This window comes from Solenopsis invicta, chromosome 5 (genome assembly GCF_016802725.1).
Source record: "Solenopsis invicta isolate M01_SB chromosome 5, UNIL_Sinv_3.0, whole genome shotgun sequence".
NCBI classification, from domain to species: Eukaryota; Metazoa; Arthropoda; class Insecta; order Hymenoptera; family Formicidae; genus Solenopsis; species Solenopsis invicta.
In genome coordinates, this window is record NC_052668.1 from 19,783,894 (window position 1) to 19,801,662 (window position 17,769).

At 36.5% G+C, this 17,769-nt stretch overlaps 1 protein-coding gene across 25 annotated transcripts in view; it reads left to right on the top strand.

Moving 5' to 3' along the window:
* The window catches only part of LOC105205626 (calcium/calmodulin-dependent protein kinase type II alpha chain), a 99,655-nt gene extending 86,834 nt beyond the window's left edge, over window positions 1–12,821 (top strand). For 9 of the 25 annotated variants that reach the window (XM_039449724.1, XM_039449726.1, XM_039449728.1 and 6 more), the window contains 5 exons: window positions 4,357–4,419; window positions 7,148–7,223; window positions 8,624–8,718; window positions 9,796–9,913; window positions 10,270–12,821. In XM_039449724.1, coding sequence (XP_039305658.1) covers window positions 4,357–4,419; window positions 7,148–7,223; window positions 8,624–8,718; window positions 9,796–9,913; window positions 10,270–10,402 — 485 coding nt within the window. In that variant the 3' untranslated portion in view covers window positions 10,403–12,821. Of the gene's footprint in view, window positions 1–1,481; window positions 3,852–4,356; window positions 4,420–7,147; window positions 7,224–8,623; window positions 8,719–9,795; window positions 9,914–10,269 lie in introns of those variants that run through there. The other 16 variants (XM_039449727.1, XM_039449733.1, XM_039449731.1 and 13 more) reach the window with 4 other exon arrangements.
* The last annotated feature ends 4,948 nt before the right edge of the window (window positions 12,822–17,769 follow it).

The window sequence follows — 17,769 nt, forward strand, 5'->3', positions numbered from 1 at the left end:
TGCGGATTCCCTCTGCATGTTTCAATGCATCGAATCTGACTTGTTAAAAGTCATCGAGATCGATGACTGAGATGATTACTGACTTGGATTGATCGAGGGGCGGTGCACGTGATGTCTTATAGTATAACGCGGCTCTCTGTGCTTTGGTAAAGCGGTTTGCACTGAGCCGTGATATAAATGGCAGTTGAGTAATTTTGCCGAAATATCGGGAAGTATCTTGCCTTTGCAAGAGAAAATCGTGTAGAATATTTATATATTACAAATACGTATCAATCCGCGGCGAAAACGCGGAAAACATTCGCATACGTCCCATTCGCGTCGTCCATAAATAATCGGTATTAAAGTAATTGTTGAAAACAATGTGCTTACATTTTCTTTGCATATAAAAACGAATAAAACGAAATGAAAATGATACGATTAGTTATCGGCCTGTTTGGGCCGATCGAGACATTCCGATTTACAATCGACACGATGACTATTGACGTGAAGAAACGTTACGCGCTTTTAAAAGTCATTTTTGTCATTTTGCTCTGAGATATCAATTTTTCTAATCTGTTAATAAATTTCATAAAATCTTGTCTCTTTTCTCTACACGTTGGAAGAGAATTCAATTAGAGAACTGCAAACGAAAATTGTAACCGTGCTTGTTTTTCATTTTCATAATTGTTAAACATAAATGTTTAAGGGGAAAGATATTCACGATAACAATACATTCAATGCTAGCGCGATAATTAATTTTTTTATTAATCGCGAAGCTCGGGCTGTACTTTCCCGTGAAAATCTTTCTTGTTGTTAGTAAGTCAGTAAATATAAGAAAGAAGAATATAAAAATGCAACGAGTACTATTCAACTTTAACACGAATAAATTTCTATTTCCACCCTCTATCCTCTTTATAGCAAATGTCGCAATTGCGACTTTATCCCAGTTGTCGTCCCCGTTGAGCCGATAGCTCGTAAGCTCGATTTAATCCGATGCAGAAGCTTCTCCTGGGGAGAGTCTTCTGGGGGGGTATCATCTTGACCGCGGCATGTAATACGCGGCATTATGTCAAGTAACTGCTGCCTGCGCAAATTAGACAACTAACGTTAATGCGATTATCAACATTGACACTTGAATAGCTCGATGAAATTAACAAGCAGTATTTTTCGAATATGTGATTGGCCAATTTGGGAAGCTCACAAAGCTCATCTTACAAAGCAATAAAATTGAAAAGAATGATTATTCACAAGGATTTAGTGTGTTAAATTCTCTCTTTACGTATGTCGAAAGAAATTTCTTGAAACCTCTTTCGACGATTATCGAAGCTTCGAGTTATCGGCACTCCTCTTCCGCGAGATTAATCCGCGCGGATGGCATTGCGTGTTACCGGTTTGTTTCTGTTTGTGTCTGTGTGTTTCTGCATGCTGCGCACGTTTTGTACCGCCTTGTGATCGCGCATTCTCGTGTGCGTCTGCATGTACCTCTATCCCCCCAACAAAAGAGAAAGAAAACCGTGCGGAAGCACGACGGGAAGCACGACGGATGAGCGATGTCGGCCGACACGCGTCCCGGATGGACTGCGTCCTCGACGAGGATCCATCCACCCCCGAAGACGGTAAGAGAACCGTCGCGGTCGATTCCCGTAAACTCGGACTAAATGCGAGGGAAAGGCGTACGTGTCAACTACCGCGCTGGAGCCGCACGGCTTGTGGTTTGCTATAAAACTCGCCTGGGTCGCCTCGTGCTTCTTTTAAATACAAGTATTCCTCCCCTCACCCCACAGTGGGGAACGGAAAGAGTACTTGAATAACAAGTTTTAAGATTGGACTTTTTTAGTCTTAAGATTAGATAACTTTACCGTCTGACGTGTTTAAATAAACAGAAAAAAATATAACAATAATTTTGTCTTTTAATTAATAGAATATAGAGTTGTTTTTATGAAACCTTTTGTTACCTTTTGTTATATACGACGAGATAATAATTTTTTAGAAGAAATAAAAATTAAATTTTATAATAAAATAATTATTAATTATAGTGTAGGCTCGAGGGACTACTTTGTCTACATAGGAAGATTTTTATTTTTTTCTAGTTTTTCAATTTCGTTCAATTGCACGTGAGGTTTTATAAAAACAATACCAAGACGTGCGTAAGAATGTGCCAATTAGGAATAACAGACGGTTTGCCGCCTAAGTTTCAACGGATATCATGAGAAAAAAATTTAAGGACTACTGTAACCAAAATTAATAATTTTATGATTTCAAACATCTATGTTTTGGATGATTTTTATTACTTTTGTATTTCTCAAGTATGTAAATTCAATTTACTGGATTCTACGATAGATGTATTTTGGATAAACTTTTATCATATTAATGAATGGATCGAATTCTCTTGATTATACACACAAAAAAAATGAATTGTTAAAGAAATGAACAAATGCTTTAATCTAAGAATATTTTATGCTTAGAATAGCGCCGAGAATAAATAATCTTCGATTAAGAATAAATTATTTTTAGAATAAATTTTTTTCAAAAGCGAAAAGATATACTTAATTAAAAAGAAATTTTACTTAATTTTAAAGAATAGAAATGCGCCCGTTTAACATTAAATAAGTATGCAATTTTAAACCTGAAAGTTTTTATAACGTTTCGGACCATTTGGGATCGTTTACTGGTTTTACTGCTGGAAGAAACGAGACGCAACGCCAGTAATTTTCACTTCTGCCAACTGCATTATATTTACTAGTAATAACCAAACTTATTTTCGAACAGAAGGTGAATCATCTTGCTTGATACTGGGATCCACTGAGTTGTCATGTACACCGTTGGCCGTGAACGCGTGAAACAATATGAGCTTCGAGTATAAGTCGAGCGCCGCACTTTCAAATATATAATTATTAATCCAAGAATAAATAGCTTTCAAATAACGTGATTGAGCTTGTCATGATGAGCTTGTCACAATTTGATACTAGAAACAAGACTACGATCGTAAGAATAAAGTATACTTTGCACAAATATATTTATTATTGATTGATGATGAACAGTTGAAGAGAGCAATTTCATATTTAATCAATGAAAATAATAGCATTCAAGAATAAAAATATACGTGAATTAAGAATTCATTTTTGTGTGTATATTTCATCCCATTTATCATACCATATATTCAACGTAATCGTTACGTTTTTCCGTTCATCGCAAGCAAGTAGTAAGTAATCGAAACTAGTCAGATCGTCCGCGTATACGTTTGAATCAACTACTACTATGGTCCGTATTGTCATGTTACTTTTATCAAAATGAGTTGAGAGTATGGTCTTGTATTTATCTACCTGATTCAGCTGCGTTGATCGCTTTCTATAATTAATATCAAAACGAATTAGATTTATTGTACATTACGCAGATTGTTTATTATCTGTCGAAATGTAAAAATTTCGGTGTTTACATTGTTATTGACGATGTAAGTCATCTTCTTGATCAAATCTCTTTAGTCATAATTTGTGATAGTTGTGAATATACATTTCACGACATTGTTTACGTAAATTAAATTATTTTTTTTTTAAGATGCGCGCATATCGTTTAATTTAAACATAGTAAAATCGTGGTAATGAATTGTAAAGGAGGCGGGGAAAGTGGATGGGAGGGGGGGGGACAGGAGGATCCATTCGAATGCTATGTTATAAATTGCATTTTAACTAAAAAATAATGAATATGGAAAAAAACGACGAATAAAATAAATGTTTGCGTTCTGTTTATACATACATCATATATATTATGAAAATAGTACTGCAACATCGGCCAGCGATAATATAGCCAAGCAAAATCTAACGCAATATCGCAAATGCGATTGGACGACGGAAATGGCTTACTAGAAGAAAGATGAGAAAACGGATAAGAACGATAAGAACTCTCGGGGGAGACGGTCAATCCTCTTAGACGATACCGCACATGAGGATTAAGCTAATAGCTTTTACATAGCATTTCGATAGAATTAAAAACCGAGAGCGCTAGGCTTCCATGATTGTCCATGAATATTTCGATGATTACATGTTATTTATGCTGATTATCATCTTGAGTACTTTAATCTTCAATAAACGACAGGAATAAATTCTCTTATACGATATGATGAATGGGTTATTATATTATATTTATACATTAAACATACATATTCTATTACCGAGTTGATAAACTCGGTTAAATATACATGTAGTTAACGATATTCTCTGTGTGTTACTCGCAGAAACATTTAAAAGTACGAAGCAGTTTGACTTGGACGAAGCTTAATCCTCTTCGTGTTTGTACAGCAGCTTGAGTATTGCTTTGAAAATTATATACGTCTTGTCCATTTTTTAATACGGAAGGGATACATATATATATTGCTTGTAGACATAAGAATCGTGTGTCCTATCAAGACTTGCAGCCAGCTCTCAACCAACTCCCAGTGCTCAGGTAAAGTGCGAAAAATTACGTCATAAGCGACGACGAGATGAAGAAAAATCAAGTCAATCCGAACGAATCGAAGAAGTACTCGTTACTCTCTTCCATTCGTTGTTTCATCGTTTAAAAATTTGCAAAAAAAAACATATTGCCAGAAAAAAGAACTACAATTCAATTGAATCTTAATTATTTTTTAGCAATTTCTTCTACAGTCTTGCACTTTTTTTTTTAATATGATGAATAAATTATAACAGGAATTACTTATTTCGCTGAATTTCTGTAAAACGTTTTAGTTCTTGTTTTACGCAATATGTTTTTCTTTCTTTAAATACATTACACAATGCATTCTCTTTCTGATTTTGTTACACAATATCGCACGACTCGTAATATCGATACGAAATATGACCACGTGTCGTAATTCGTATAATATAATCTAATTATGTTTTTTTTGTAATACTCTTTACGAAAGACAACTATCAAATGGTAATTTATTAAATATATAAGGCGATGCAACCGCTTTTGCGAAAAACAAGCGTTATCATTTCTCGGGATTTGATTACGAAGGAAAACTCCGAATTTCGATCGATTATTTAGATCGCGTTACATTTTTACATTATGTACAATGTGTTGAGAACAGCAACATTGACAAATTTGGCTGATTATTTAAAATATTTTTGTTGAGCAAATGTTATAATTACACACAAAGACACACACACATTCTCTCTCTCTCTCTCTCTCTCTCTCTCTGATCGCAAGTGCTTATCAAATATCAAATGAGCAAAGTTTGCCATCATGTAATTTCCACAGAAATTGCTGCCGCCTAATAGTAAAATACATAGAGTTGCGGAAGAGAGGAGAGTGCTACGCTTAATACAACTTGATAAATATATATTCCAAAGACAGATCGATCGGAGACTAGGATCGTTAGCTTCGTAATAGAATACCCGAGGTACGGTAAAGTTTAATTAGTTAGGATAGAGAAGGGAGAGTAAGGTATATAATAGTAAAACTGGCGGTTGTGTGATAGTGGTAGTGGTATCCTAGAAATGGTTGAGTGCCAAAGTGACACTTTTCAATCTGTTGTGATATTTTTTTAATTCAATATTTCATCGTGATGATAAGTAGCTCTCGTATCGTTTTATTTTCTATACGATCGCGTTTATTTCGCGTTCCAAAAATATTAAATCTTAATCTCGTATGCCGTATTCGTTCCGATGTAAAGTCTTAAATTTCTCTCTGATCAAAGATGTGAAACGGATATACGTAATAACGGATACTATCTCGCGATTTCGAAGGAGCAAAATTTTGCTTCGCAAGTCTCCTTCTCCTCGTGGAACTTTGCTTTTAAAGAATGATAACAATTTTCACATACACAATTGCTGATTTATGACGTAAGTAATAACATGGACGAACGCACCGTGGTCGTTAGATTAAAGATTAAATAGTGAAATATGAATTTGATTCAAAGACACTTTGACAAGTGTCGTTTTTATTTAGACGCTCATAGAATTACGAATAATGTTTATAAGAGATAATTTGTGCAATAAATATAATAACAAACGAGTCAGTAATCTTTTTCCCAATGTTGACTGATCCAATGACCGGCTGTTCGTTCCTAACGAGATAATTGCGACAATTTAGACTTTAGCACCGTCTCGTCGAGTCGAGTTAATATCAATTAACGCAAATTAGCGCGTTACGCGTTACCCATGACACAAAGAGAGCTCTCGCACGAACGCGACTTTTCATTGAAAGGACTTTCATCGAGGGGGCTTCAGATACGCGTAAGGTATGTGTGGCATTGACGGCGATGGATGACTCGTGCACTCGTCAATTGAATGAATCCGAGTCTGAGGGAAAAGAATTCTGTCATTGGAGAGAATGAGGAAAACGCGAGACACGCGCTGCTCCGCTTGGACACTTTACTCTCTTGGATCTCGCTCAGTCGACACGAAACGATGTTTCGTCGCTAAATCAGACGCGCGCTCGTCTGATTTAGTTTGTAATAACGAATCATTGAGAGCGATCGAGAGCCAAAGAGTTAGCCTGAGCTGTTAGCCTCGAGTGGAAAAGGGTCGACGAGTCTCGTCGTACAATGGATCTTATCGTCTTGTATATTTTTATTTATTTTTATTTTAATAAACGCGCACGTTAAAATAAACTTACGTATCGTTCACTTTAACCATAATCAATTGATATCAATAATTTTCCATGAGCTAGTTTCTTTGATTGATTGATTGATTGATTGATTGATTGATGTATTGTACGTGTGAAATTATTCGCGACTTGTATAAAAGTTTTAATTGTTACAAGTATTAATAATTTTTTATACGACACCGGAAAATGGAGTATTCGAAAAAAATGAACAAACAGTTATCTCTTTCGAGATTCTACTGCTACAATTGGCAACTGAAATTTTCCAAACTGCTCGTCATTTCGACGAGGCTGTAAGGCGATTTGCTCTTTGACGAAGATTCGATCTACGAATCCAATTTGCGACAACGCTCGATACGGGAAGCTAATTATTTGCGCGCGAGTCGCTCGTCGTTAATCGTGGCTCTATACTCTATCTGTACAACCGCGGGGGGCCGCAAGGTGTAGGGCTTGAAAAAAAGTTGATGAAAAGATTAAGTGCATGCGACTGTGTTTGTACCGTAAAAAATCGTATCGGTAAGCTCAATGGGCGTACCGGACGCCTCAACATGGTCCGATTCATTGATTCATCTATTGACGATTCCAGCACGCCGACAGGAAATCATCAAGATGACCGAACAGTTGATCGAGAGCATCAACACCGGAGATTTCGAGGCGTACACGTGAGTAATGTATAACGATAAATTTATTTGTTTTTCAAAGGACGATGGATTTTTCTTTTTTTCACGTAAATAAGGAACAATTTATTTCAAATTATATGAATCTTTTATTTTAAAAGATACTCTGGTTATAAAAGAATTATTGGAAAGTATGAAAAGGTTCAGGATACTACAATATATCATATCATCGTTAAAGAAAACTTGGTCATTCGATGATGCTTTTTACGTGGATATCGATATTTTATAATATTTCCATTTTGTATTTTATTTTTGTTAAACCACTGTTATTAAGCTTTGATTAATATCACTTAGAATTAAATTTGAACGATTAATCTGATAGAAATAGCCCCCTCCCCCTCTCCCCCCCCCCTTCCGATTCCTTCGATAACACGCGACGTATACATATATGTGCAAGAGAGAATTGATTAAAAATATTACTGAACAAATATAAATTTGACGGGAGTGATGGCAAGTTGCGCGATAATTAACATTAATTACAGTTAATTACACACACACACACACACACACACACACACACACACACACACACACACACACACACACACACACGCACACGCACTTGTATATAATTTATGTTTTATGCAAGATTTATTAAATTATAATATAATGCAGAAAAAATCATGAAACTCGCAAACAAACTCTCCTAATTTTTAGTCGTATTTGAAAACAAAAGATTACGAAATATTCAACAGTTTTGTAAAAAAACATTATCGTAAATGCATTTTTAAAAACATAAATATTATTTAGCTGATAGAAATGGAGCGAATATGTGAAATATTAACATGTATATTTTATTTGGCACACATTTTTACCATCGATATTGCGCATACGTACTCTTGCTCAACAATTTGGTTGTTTAAATAAGTCAAGCGCTCTGCTGCGCTCTTATTCTTGGGTTAATTAAATTTTTTCTGCCTTTTCAAAGGTTTCTTCAGAGAGTTTTTAAACAATTAAATAAATCACTGTACTATTTTTTCATAATTATTCATTTTCTTTTCCTTTTTCCTTTTTTGTGCAAACATTGTAGGTTGATGGATAAATTTGACATCGCGATGCTGGACATCATGATCCGTTATTGCGACACACACACACACACACACACACACACACACACACACACACACACACACACACACACACACACACACACACACACACGCACGCACGCACACTCCGTCTTTTAATATTTGTGACATCTTTTTTCATCTCAATTATTCAACATATGCGTATACATATGTATCTTTTTGTTAATTTGGAATGATTTTTACGAGATTTTTTATTCCGAGGAAACGTGCCATTAAATACAACATGATGGAAACAAAAATATTGTTGTATAATTATTAGACTATGTAAAAAATACGCTAATCTCTTTGTGTTTCCAGGAAAATCTGTGATCCACATCTGACCGCGTTCGAGCCGGAGGCTCTAGGTAATTTAGTCGAGGGAATGGATTTCCACAAATTTTACTTTGATAATGGTAATTACGACACGTTTGCATCATCATTAATCTTCACGCTTGTCGCTCCCCGTGTATTTAGTGGTAGCGAGTTTTGGCAGCACACGCAGATTAATACAGCGTTAAGGATTGCGTTTTACGTTTTGTGAATTGTCATTTAGCCGATAACGCATGTGCTAAAAGTTCAAGTCGTGAAAGTAACTTTCGCGAAAAATCTAGTCTTATTCTTTTATAAAGCTGCGAATATATACTACAAAATATTGGCTGCTTTTGACTACATTGTCGTTTTGTAATGTATTTATGAGGAAATCGTCAATAAATATTATATTTTTTACGTGTGTGCGCGCGCGCGCATGTTTCGTACATTTATTGCTGTATCTCGAATGAATTTATTTTTAGAAAGCAAAGTATCCTCTTATAAATAAAATATCAAATCATTATGAGATCAATAAATTTTGAATTAATAAATAATTAATAATTAATAATTAATTTACAGTTTTGAAATTTGAAAAGTTAGGATTTTGAAGAGAGTTAAAGTAGATTATATCTACTCTTACAATATATTTAGCATTAATTAAAAACATCGAGCTAATAAAAAATTACATACACCAAAATGCTACATCAAATATTAGTAACGAGAAAATATATTTTTGTGAAATGAGCTTTTTCCAAATGTTTATCAATTCTTTTATATTTTACGACTCTGTGAGGGAAATTTAGATTGAAAATTAGTAGAATTAAATTTTTGTCGTAATGAATAAATCAAAAATGAATTTGCATGAGCAAAATTTCTAAAATTATCATGTAGCGAAAAGTTTGCTTGGCTCTGTACAACGTAGATATTTCTTGGAAATATATCATTTTGATTTGCCCGTTTTTCTATTTTTCTTCATTTTTCTGCGGTATCGGACACCAAGTTAGTTTCTTTTTCCTTCTCTCTCCCCATCTTTCTTCACTTTTCTTTTCTTTTTTTTGCAATATCTGGCATTGTAAAAAGCTTTTTTTATATATCGCGCTATATATATATATATATATATATATATAATGAATCACGGTATTCGAGTAACTCTTGACTTTGTTTCTCGTCAATACCCTAAGCAGTCCTGGGGAAAAACTGTAAGGCTGTCAATACGACGATCCTGAATCCCCATGTCCACCTGCTCGGCGAGGATGCCGCTTGCATCGCGTACGTTAGACTGACACAGTACATGGACAAGTGAGTAAATATTGTAAAAAAGAAAAATTAATTAAACGTAATTGATAAAATTTGATAACTCGAAACGATACCTTTGTTTAAAGTTGGAACATTTTTCCCTTACACGTATTGATCTCTTATAAATAATAGTTTTTAAAACATTTGTTTAATATCGAAAGATCAAGAATTATTCCTCACAGTCTGTTTCAACAATATTTCGGAACGCACAATTCTATCGTTACGTATGCTATTGAAACATAATTTTCTCCAGGGCGCTGAAGATGCCCTGGTATCGCGATATTCCGAAAGTGTCCGTGTTTCGTAGTATAATTGGGTCCAAGTTGGACTAACGAACGTCATCGTTTGGTTTTTCTCAGGCAAGGTGTAGCGCATACCCAGCAAAGCGAGGAGAGCCGCGTGTGGCACAAGAGGGACAACAAGTGGCAGAACGTGCATTTCCATCGAAGCGCAGTGACGGGCCCATCCCCGTTCTCCTTCAATCACAAATAAATTGGCCAAGAGGATTGTCTTGCTGCCGCTCTTTATCCTCCGATAGAGCGCGAATGAATTAACGAATGTTGGGAATACGGAGCACAACGTATTGCTGCGGGCATCCTCACGACACACACACACACACACACACGCGCGCGCGCGCGCACGCACACGCGCGCGCACACACACACACACACACATACACACGAAACACACGTCAAGTATAAAGACGAAGCTACGAGGAAAAGACACACAACGACGTAACGCGCCGTTCAAGACAGTCGGAGAGAGAGAAAACTTTACAGTAACACAAATACAAACATATTTACATGTAGTATCAAATGCGATAAAACCGAATGCGAATCCACAAGATATGGCGCAATCGCCGGCATGTATTACTCGCTCCAGTACCTGCTCAGCGTACTTACTACCTATATTTACGCGCGCATCGCACCACGCGTGTCTCGGAGCTCCGACAAGGGAACTACTGCTAGAAATCATCGCGAAAAAAGAGTAGAATCGGTCGATCAACCGTTTGCAACACTAAGCACCGAGGACGCGAGGTCAACTAGACACTGTCCACTGTCCACTATCCACGGTTAACGAACGCAACGCGATTGCGGCGAGGAGGCGGGAGGGAGAGAGCAAGAGAGAGAGAGAGAGAGAGAGAGAGAAATTTCTGGGTTGCGACTGGGTCAATCTTCGATTATTCCGTCAATGTCTTAACGTCGTTCGTTTTCATTTCTCATTTTGTGACAATTGCCGATTCGTCGCAACGACCGATGACTGATCGAACGAATCCAAGTATCGCTGAATATATTGGATATTTTCGGAAATGAAAAGCGGAAGACGAAACAAGTATCGTCAGTAAGTTAGTCGAAAGTTGGAAAATTTAAATTCGAGGAAAAGTATACATAAACGGAATTGGATAAGATGAATAGCACGTTTGCGCATTTTGTAGTCGAGTCGTTTATGGGATAGACGTTACCGGAATGAATATTTAATGGCGGATAAAACGAGTTGGAGTCGGAGATGGCGAAGAGACATAGAGAAGGAAAGTACAGGAAGAGGAAGAGGTTGCGCTCAGGAGTAAGAGCGCGAGAAAGAACACGAATATCCAAGTACAGATGTGGGGGAAAAAAAAAGAAAAAAACAGAGACACGGCGTGGGATGCACAGGAGGGATGACAGCAGAGCGCGGAATGGCTCACGATCGAAAATGCGAAAATGCGAAAATGCGAAATTGCGACTGGAAGGTAGAACGGAAAGATCGGTATTCGCGTTGACGAATGTTGACGATCTCAGCGGCAGAATATTCCTCCATGTAATTCTTTTCTTTGGCTTTCACTCTCGTCTCGTCGCGGCAAGCTGCGAGCGAGCTCTACGCGAGTTGCATCCAGACACGTGCGATTGCGCGCGGACGAGAGAGAAAATCTCGACACATTCGTGGCGAGATGCGATCGAAAATCTGCACGCGAAAGATATCTCGTTTTTACTTATTTCATTAACGATAAGACTTTATCAAGTTAGAATTTTCGATAGTTAGGTATATTGGACGCTTTCTACACTCGGTCTCTCGACGCCAGATATGTGTCCTCCTCCAAATGCACAAGTATTGTTCAATGGAAAGAAACAGTCGCGACGTAAAGGATGAGAGAGAAAGAGAGACAGACAGACAGACAGACAGACAGACAGACAGAGAGAGAGAGAGAGAGAGAGAGAGAGAGAGAGAGAGAGAGAGAGAGAGAGAACATATGCAGTGTATAAATGCACTTGAATAAATTTGGTATCTCTTTCGGAGAATTGCATTTTTATCTAGTGACGTGCAAGAAAGTACTTCGAGCTTTTCGTATTTAACGTAGAGTAAGTCTGGCGTATATAAGCTTTGATTATTTCTATCGCGATTGGCGATGATTCGAAATGTACATGACTATGCCGTCACGAGCGACCACTATGCGATATACAAGTCCTTCGCAATGTTCCTTCCGAATAGTAAGTATCGCTGCGCGATTAAGACGTTTAAGAAAAATCGATAAACTCACCACTGATATTCGGTAGATTACATCTCGCTACGGATAAAAAATATCCCTCCCTTTCCCTCTTCCTCTCTACTTTAACACACCCCGCGCAACTATTCTAGGTAGAGAAAAAGGATCCTATTATCGTCAGGTACTTTGATGACTGGCGTATTTGCACATTCGACTATTTTAAATGGCGGGTGCTGTGGCATATTCGTAATACCTATACAGTAAACGGATAAACACACGACAAATATACATGTATCCACGTCTTTCCTATTTTGTCATATTAGTCCTGTCTTCTATTATAATTTCACTTGTCGATCAATCTCGTATTCTTGTGCACGTAGATAATCGCCTGGTTAACGAAAAAATATTCGAGAAGAAAAATCATCTTCCATAAGTAAGAGAAATTAAAGTTAAATAAGAAAAAAAACAAAGAGAAATAGAAAAAGCGCAGATAAAATATTCTGAGAAAATGCCGAAAAAAAGATTTGTTGCATCTCTCTCCTTCTCTTCTTTCTCTCTTTATATTTCATCGTCATCATTATCATCATCCCCTCCCCCCCGGTTCCGTTTCTCTCTCTCTCTCTCTCTCTCTCTGCATTATTAATGTTTTGCGTGCGTGCGTGCGTGCGTGCGTGCGTGCGTGCGTGCGTGCGTGCGTGCGTGCGTGCGTGCGTGCGTGCGTGCGTGCGTGCGTGCGTGTGTGCGTGTGTGTGTGTGTGTATGTATGTATGTATGTATGTATGTATATGGATACATATGGATATATATTTATTGAATTACTTGGAGAATTTAAAAGATATGATATAAACACCACGGCAACAAATTGCAGTACGTCACAAATGGATTTCGCTACGAAATTAGGAGTCGAATGGATTCCTATCCAAAGTAATCGCGAATCCAAACGATTTTTGTCAAATTTACTTCATTAATATGACGAATCTTTCTATACATTCGTATATTCTCTATTACTATTATAACTTACGCGTAATAATAATGTAATTTTGACGAGTGCGGGGAAACGTAAAGTCTCCTCATTTGCGAGCAATCGAAAAGAACATTTTTGCCATTTTGTTATACATATATAATTATGTATATGAGTGTGTAAGCGCGTGCGCGTGCACGAAAGTTGTAAATTTTCGTAGAATGATTAATTAATTAAAACATTTTTATCTAATCATTACGATTATTCGTGAGATATTACAATGCATGTTTCAGTACTGTATTTGTTAAGTTTCTTTAATTTTTCTCGGCATCTCAAAGCTTTCTCGTTCCACTGTTAAATGAAATATGTTTCTCCCTCTCATTTCCTTATATTATTTTTACGCTCTACTTATCGTTTAGAGAAGAACGAATTATCAAGTGATCGTATGTTGTTCGGCGTGTATTATATGTACGATGAATGCGCTTTTCCAAACGGTGGAACCGCACTACGTTCGTGTGGACGCACGTGCGCGCATCATAATTACGCATATGTATATTAATACAGATAGGATTATATGTTTACATATATATATGTGTATGTACGTATATGTATGTATATACGTGTGCATATACCTACATACATACATACATGCATATATATGTATTACAGATATACATTATATATAAATATATAGAAATATAAATATATAAATATAAAATTGCGAGATTAAGGAATAGTTATTTCTACTACTCTAATTTGTCGCTTCTACATGTGGTTGTTGTATAAAAAAAAAAAAGATTCATTGATTTATTACTATTGTTATTACACGTTTATCATGAACGTTAACGACTATTACTATTATGATTATTATTACTGCAACTACTATTGCTACTGTTACCATTATTACTACTACTACTATTACTATTACTACTACTACTACTATTACTACTACTACTTACATTACGACTATTATTATTATTACTATTACTACATAATTATTCTTACTGTATTATTACCACCGCAATCATTGTCGTGGAAAGTAAAAAGAAAATAGTAGATCTATTCTTTACCATTGTCTATCGATCAATCGAAAATACCGATTGTAGGCTCGATGATCGGCACAATTTTTTTCAATGTAATAAATGCCACAATCGACGTACGCATTCAAATGAATTCAAAATGTTACATCTATATATATATATATATATATATATATATATATATATATATAGTATAGGTCGTGGTATGTTACATGTGTATGTGCGTGCCCGCGCTTACGTGCGTACATGTACATATGACATAACATGATCTTTATTATAATCGTTTATAAATAGTTTACGAACGTTAACAAAATCAATGAATCGAGTGAAGACTAAAGTGTCGATATATATTTTCATTTTTACATATTTTTCCACACTCATCGAAAGCTCGAAGAAAGCTCGAACACGTCCGTGCGCGCACGCGACGCACTATTACTGTACGATTATCATCATATATTATTATTATTATTATTATTATTGTTGTTATTCGCGTATTTAATAGTTAATTTATACCAAAGGGATTTTTAAACGCGCGGAGAAGGACGTGTCTCGCGATGCTCGGCATCATCAAATTTCTCGCAGAGAGTTGTTCGCAACTTGTTAAAGCTCATAAGAGAGCTTGAATTAAAATGGCAATAGAGATACACAATATACATTTATTGCATTATATCGATGCGAAGTGTGCAGGTGTTTGTATCAGAAAAGAAATAATCGGATTTTTCCGTCGAGTGATATATTTAAGAATTTCTTCCTTCGAAAGATATTATTGTAATCTCACTCATTGTCAGTATCTTCATGTGTCGGCGGCAATGTCGGTGTGGTTTTCATTCCGGGTTTTTTTCTGATATGGATACACCGTACGGTGGCGTAATTGACCCTTTCGAATGAAAAATCCTCATCTTTCTAGAGTTTCTCACTTTACTTCCGTTTCTTCTTCCGCTCCCTTTATTTATTTCCTTTAATCACGTTAGTCTACGAAATGATTGATTGCACCACTGACATGGTACATAATGTAAACTACGTATTATATCTGTAAGTATAATCTCCAGATTTCTCACATTCCGTAACGGTTTGCTCATTTTCCATCTTGGCTCGCGTAAATCGTAATCTCTTTCTCCGCGTTTCTCCCGAGCGTAACGATCCCTCGTTGCCGATCAATATGAATGTAACAAAGAGGTCGCGAGGCGACGAGGAATCTTGAGCTTGAATGTGTTGTGGACAATGTATCTTGTCGTTGTGCTCTTTTCACTGGTTTCTATCGACGTGATGAAACGATTGTACTTGTATTCTTTATGCTCGAATGACAGATCTCGAGGATTAACGATTATATAAGGCTTCTCGCGATTACGTTGACATCACGTGCCGTACATTTAATTATCTCGTGTCTATAGAAATTGGTATATGATACACGTATCCGAAAATATATGAAAGATGTATGTAAATGGCTGCGCTCCCACTGACTCACTTGTAAGTATTAAACGTCACGCACGTGTCAAAGTAATCAAAGCCCGTCACCGCCATCGTCGTCGTCGTCGTCGTCGTCGTCGTCGTCGTCGTCGCCGTCGCCGTTGCCATCGCCATCGCCATCGCCATTCTTCGTCGCCGTCGTGGTCGGTCAAGGTACTACCGACGTAGCTACGATATCCTAACTTTCGTTAGAAATTTGTCCGACAAATTCTTTTGTACTATAGACAAACATATCTTTGTACGAAAGATGTAATCGAGTCCCGAGATCCGTAGTAAAATTTAGTGGAACGGTAAAAGCGAAAAGCAGATTAAACAATTATACCATCGCCGTGTTACTATCGTCATTAACTCTTCGTTTTTTCAAGTAAACGCGTTTGACTTGAAATTCCAAAGATTTAGTCTATCATTGTGTTAAATGTGACTCGACTTGAAGCGAAAGAGAGGAAAATTGTCAAGTTGGGTCGCACTCGAGAAATGAAATTTGTTTTCTTCATGTAAATGGAATCTATATATACTTACATTCACATGAAGAAAACAAATTTTGTATGTGTGTATTCTTCGTGAAAATTTCAATTAGCGATTATGTGTAAGTGCTTGAAAGATATGTAACGATGATAGATCAGGTACGATCGAAATGTTGAACTCGCGTACGTATCTTGTGTATCTCTTATTTAAACAAGGTCTATCGCGCTCCGCTCTAGACTCTGATTTCTTATTGTTGCACGTATCAAGAGTCGCAGTGTCTCGCGCTCTACGAATTAACATACGACGACACGTGTGCGTGCGTGCGTGCGTGCGTGCGTGCGTGCGTGCGTGCGTGCGTACGTGCGTGCGTGCGTACGTGCGTGCGTGCGTACGTGCGTGCGTCAATACGCGTCATTATTATTTTGAGGTACAGATCGGCGGATAGGCGGAGTCATTAAATGGAGTTCTCGATCATCGAAGGAACGATTCGATCGACGACCAAACTAGTCTCGTCGATGCGTAAAGATTCAACGCGTATAGGCCCAAGATTATCCGCATCAGCTCTAATACCGTTCCTCTCTTATTATCACTTTTGCTTATTAGCACTTTATACCGTCATCAAATCTTTATTTTATCTCATTTATCCGCTCTTTTAATATTATCTTTATTTGTTCTTTATCGTTATAAAGATTTTTTTTTAAAACTCGCAGGTATCTTACGAAAGTTTATAATTATTTCTCTCGATGTTTCATATTTATTCGTTTGTTATAAAGACATAATACGCGTGTTGAAAGGCGAAAAAATACAGATCTCTTTTCTTTTCATAAAATACGAGTACATACACGTACACTCGCGGAGTGATTTCTTGCTTGGCGTTTAGTTTCGAACGAACATTATGCAATCCGACTCAAAAAGTCTGAAAATCACGTTTCTTTCGAACAGTGTAAACAATTGTAACGATTATATATATATATATATATATATATATATATATACATATATTCCGATATACATATATATATATATATATATATATATATATATATATACATATATATATATTCCGATTATAATATCAATATTATTACATTTATCGTTATTATCATTATTATCACCATTAATTATTATATCATTGTTATTGTTATCATTAGTACATTATATCGCATGTATGTATATGATATATACGTATACATACGCGCAAGTTATATTTTTATGTATACATTCATATTATACGTTATACCGCGCACGCATGCGATATTAGTAGTGGCGAGCAATGGCGATCCCACTTAGATATTTATATTTCTATCTGAGATAGGGATAACACGTGTAACAAAGGCGGCGAAAATACTGTTTCGCCTAGAAACTTTTCACTTGACACGATTGTAATTAAAAATACGCTATTTTCCATTGATCTTTCTTCTCACGGATTAGAAAAGAGAAACCGCGGAACGTCCGTGCACGGCGT